General features: G+C 55.2%; 1 protein-coding gene across 1 annotated transcript; it reads left to right on the top strand.

Moving 5' to 3' along the window:
* Positions 1–759: 759 nt before the first annotated feature.
* On the top strand, positions 760–3,891 carry LOC311117284 (protein phosphatase 1 regulatory subunit 29-like; the record flags this gene model as incomplete). Its single annotated transcript, XM_084192256.1, has 3 exons — positions 760–1,140; positions 1,235–1,336; positions 1,492–3,891. 3 exons carry the CDS (start codon positions 760–762, stop codon positions 3,889–3,891), a joined length of 2,883 nt encoding a protein of 960 aa, XP_084048382.1.
* Between the last annotated feature and the right edge of the window lie 204 nt (positions 3,892–4,095).

Here is a 4,095-nt window from a genome sequence, read left to right as displayed (position 1 = left end):
GTCCTTTATTGGGGGTGTCTTGCTAATTGCCTATAATTTTCACCTGTTGTCTATTCCATTTGCACAACAGCATGTGAAATCTATTGTCAATCAGTGTTGCTTCCTAAGTGGACAGTTTGATTTCACAGAAGTGTGATTGACTTGGAGTTACATTGTGTTGTTTAAGTGTTCTCTTTATTTTTTTGAGCAGTGTACATTACACGTTTAACATTTCCTGCATTGCAGGAAAGTTCTCCTGCAACAGGGTGCTCAAATGAAAACCCTCCATCTGTATGCAACACTAGCCTTTTGTGTTCTATATTGTTTGCTACAGTCCATGTACATTCCATGTTATTATTGTCATTTGCCACTCTATTGTTGCCTCACGGTTTTCCTCTCTTCTTTTCCACAGACTCACATCTCTCCAGCAGATCCTGTTACTTTCTAACAGATCAATCAACAAGACCTCCCGTCGTAGAGAGTAAGAGTATGAGGAATAGCTGTTTCACTCACCACGGCAGTCCAACAGGAAGTGACAAGACATGGGGACTCTGCTAATCACCATGATGACCATACAGCTGTGACTGGCTGTGTGAAGCCCCTCCCTCTTTTTCTACACCCAAGCTAAACCCCTCTCCCCTTTCTGAGGACAACCTAGCTACCCCAGTCCATCATCCACGCTCTTTCTCCTTTAAAACCTCTCCATCCCTTATTTCAATCCCACGTTTCCTCCATCTTAACACAACCTCCCTCTTCATTCGTCCTCCTCCTCCTTCCATCATGCTCAGCAGGCTTCGCTCTCACTCCTCCTCCTCCTCCTCCTCCTCCACCTCCTCTCCATCCACCCCCATCCTCCTCATCCTTCTCTCTCTCCTCCTCTTCCTCCACCTCCCGAGCCTGGTCTGGGGGGACTGCTGGCTGATCGAGGGGGACAAGGGCTACGTGTGGCTAGCCATCTGCAGCCAGAACCAGCCTCCATACGAGACCATCCCCCAGCACATCAATAACACGGTCCACGACCTGAGGCTCAACGAGAACAAGCTCAAGATGATCCCCTACACCTCCATGTACCGCTTCACCAACCTCACGGACCTCAACCTCACCAAGAACGAGATCTCCTACATCGAGGATGGGGCCTTCGCTCAACAGGCCAACCTACAGGTACACTGGGTGGTGGGTGGGTGGGAGGATTGATTGGTTGGTTGATTGGTTGATTGATTCAATCTTGACGTAATCCTTTGTGGTTCTCTCCTAGGTCCTCCAGCTGGGCTACAACAAGCTGACCAACCTGACAGAAGCCATGATGAGGGGCCTGGGACGGCTGCAGTGCCTCTTCCTCCAGCACAACCTCATAGAGGTGTGGCATTGGTTGAGTTTTGTTTAGTTATGTAGTTTTAAAATATTTCAGTGCTACTATTTACTAAAGATACATTTATATTATTCTGTATGTACAACATGGTTCAGATTTGTTTTTTAATATATTGCTTTCTGTCTCTCTCCGTTCTCATCAAGGTCATTGGCAACAATGCATTGGATGAGTGCCTCAGTCTCAACAGCATTGACCTGTCGTCCAATAAGCTGGCCCGCCTCGAACCGTCCACCTTTACCATTTTGAACCGCCTCATGGTGTGTGAGCTGGCTGGGAACCCCTTCCACTGTGGCTGTGACTTGTACAACTTCCTCACCTGGTTGGAGGCCTTCAATAACGTCACACACACCTACGACCGGCTGCAGTGCGAGACCCCCAGGGAGATGTTTGGCTACCCACTCCTGAGTCCCATTGCGTCCGGCATCGTCGGGCATAACGCTCGGACGATTCTGTCCTCTGTCTGCCGGGACGGGGTCTTTATCCCCGGGATGACGTCTCTCCCGCCAGACTCAGATTCCTCCGGAATGGGCCCGGACATGTTGGACCGCGTGGGTCCGTACCACCAGCCCACCACCTCGTCTTCCTCCACGGAGCACAGCTTCAGCCCCAGCATCAAGCTCCACCACGTGTCCCTCGTCACGGCCTCTATCATGGTCCAGATCCCCAGACCTTACAGCAAGATGTACATCCTGGTGCAGTACAACAACACCTTTGTCTCTGACGTAATGAACCTGAAGCTCAAAAAGGAGATGATCACGCTGAACAAGCTGAAGCCACACACCAACTACACCTTCTGCGTGGCCTCCATCCGGACCTCCCAACGCTACAACCACACCTGCCTCCAGTTCTCCACCCGAGGCCAGAACCCCGACGACATACCGCCAACACCTTCCATCACCACCCACTACATATTGACCATTGTGGGCTGCCTCTTCGGGATGCTCTGCATCCTGGGCCTCGTTTACTTTTGTCTGAGGAAGAAGAGGAGGCATGAGGAGAAGCAGAAGTCCATCTGTGTGAAGAAGACGATTCTAGAAATGAGGTATGGTCCGGAGGTGGCGGCGGCCGTGGGGAACGACCCGTCTGCGGTGCAGAAGCTCCAGGAGCAGGCCCAGGGTCAGGGCCACCACCAGTACCAGCACCACACGCACGGGGGCAAGCTGCCAATGTCTGCCTCCTCCTCCTCGGGCATGCTCCACTCCGCCAACACCTCTTCCTCCAGACTCTCCTCCATCCCTCAGGATAAGATGGCCACGGCCTTCTCCGAGACCATGCTGACCAGCAAAGGTACCTACATGGACGTGAGGATGGAGGGGGTGATGAGAGATGGAGGGATTGGAGGAGGACAGGGAGGGATGAGGGATGAGGATCTAAGAGAGGAGGACGGGACGGACGTGGGGGAGGATTCGGACGACGACGACGGGCGAGGCTCGGCTTCGGAGATCTCCACCATCGCCATGGAGGTGGATAAGGTCAACCAGATCATCAATAACTGCATCGACGCCCTGAAGCTGGACTCTGTCATGGCCGCCTCCTCCACCGCCTCTTCCGCCACCACCACCACCTCCTACCCCACCTCACCTCCGCCCACCTGCACTTCCTCCTTGACCCGTGGCCTCATCCCCCTCTCCCCCGGCGTAACTGAGACCTGCCCGGGCCTGCCCGCCCCTACAACCAAGATCCCCCCTCCACCGCCGCTCCCCTTCTCCGTCCCTCTCTCGGAGCGTCCGGGGATCAGCGGCGGAGGGTTTGTGTCGCCCCCCTACCGGCCCCCTCCCCCTGCGTCTGCTGTGCGCCCCGTCCAGAGGCAGATGAGCGCTGACGCTGTGGTGGTGATCAGCGCCGTGAAGAAGCAGTGCAGTACCTCATCCTGCAACTCCATGGGACGTGACCGGGAACGAGGGACCGGAGGAGGAGGCCGGGTCTACAGCCTGGACGTCCACGAGCCCCGCAGTCCGGACCCCTGCCAGCAGTACCCAGGAGAGAGAGGCAGCACCGTGGGGTGTGGAGAGCCCCTGGAGCGGCTGCCTCTGGTGGGGAGCGGCGGGGGAGGAGGTGGGGGTGGTGGTGGGTGTGGTAGTGGAGGTGGTGGTGGTGGTGGTGTTGATGGTATTACCAACCAGCAGCAGCAGCAGCAGGGACAGGGACAGGGGCAGGGGCAGCAGGAGGACTTCCACTGCTCAGAGCACCGCCATTCCGTCCCGGCACTGTACTACGAGGGCTCCCACCAGGGTTCGCCGCACCAGAGGGCCTCCTTCCTCAAGCCCCTAACCCGCTCCCGCCGTGACGCCGCCTCCTACTCGCAGCTCTCACCCTCCCGCCACCAAAACTACTCTGGGTACTCCTCCAGCCCTGAGTATTCCTCGGAGAGCTCCCTGAGGATCTGGGAGAGGTTCCGGCCCTACAGGAAGGGCCAGCGGGATGAGTCGTGCTACGTCACGGCCGGGAACGCCTTAAGGAAGAAGGTGCAGTTCGCCAAAGGGGAGGACCTCCACGACATCCTTGACTACTGGAAGGGCGTGTCAGCCCAGCAGAAGCTTTAAAAGGAAGACAGGAAGTGAGACATTGTGGGAAATTGAGTTTTGAGTAATGATTCTCTTGTTGATCCCGGTGAACTGCCAATTTGAGATGACAGCCGAAAGGAAAGAGAGAAAATGAAATGAATGAGGGTGATGAAAGAGATAAGTTGAGTCTGACGGAGCCTGATTCATTTACAGTAGGTTTCATTTATCCGTGTAAACATCAGC

This window comes from Coregonus lavaretus (genome assembly GCF_964263955.1).
Source record: "Coregonus lavaretus genome assembly, contig: HAP1_SCAFFOLD_3556, whole genome shotgun sequence".
NCBI classification, from domain to species: domain Eukaryota; kingdom Metazoa; phylum Chordata; class Actinopteri; order Salmoniformes; family Salmonidae; genus Coregonus; species Coregonus lavaretus.
This window is presented reverse-complemented; position numbering and strand designations above follow the sequence as displayed.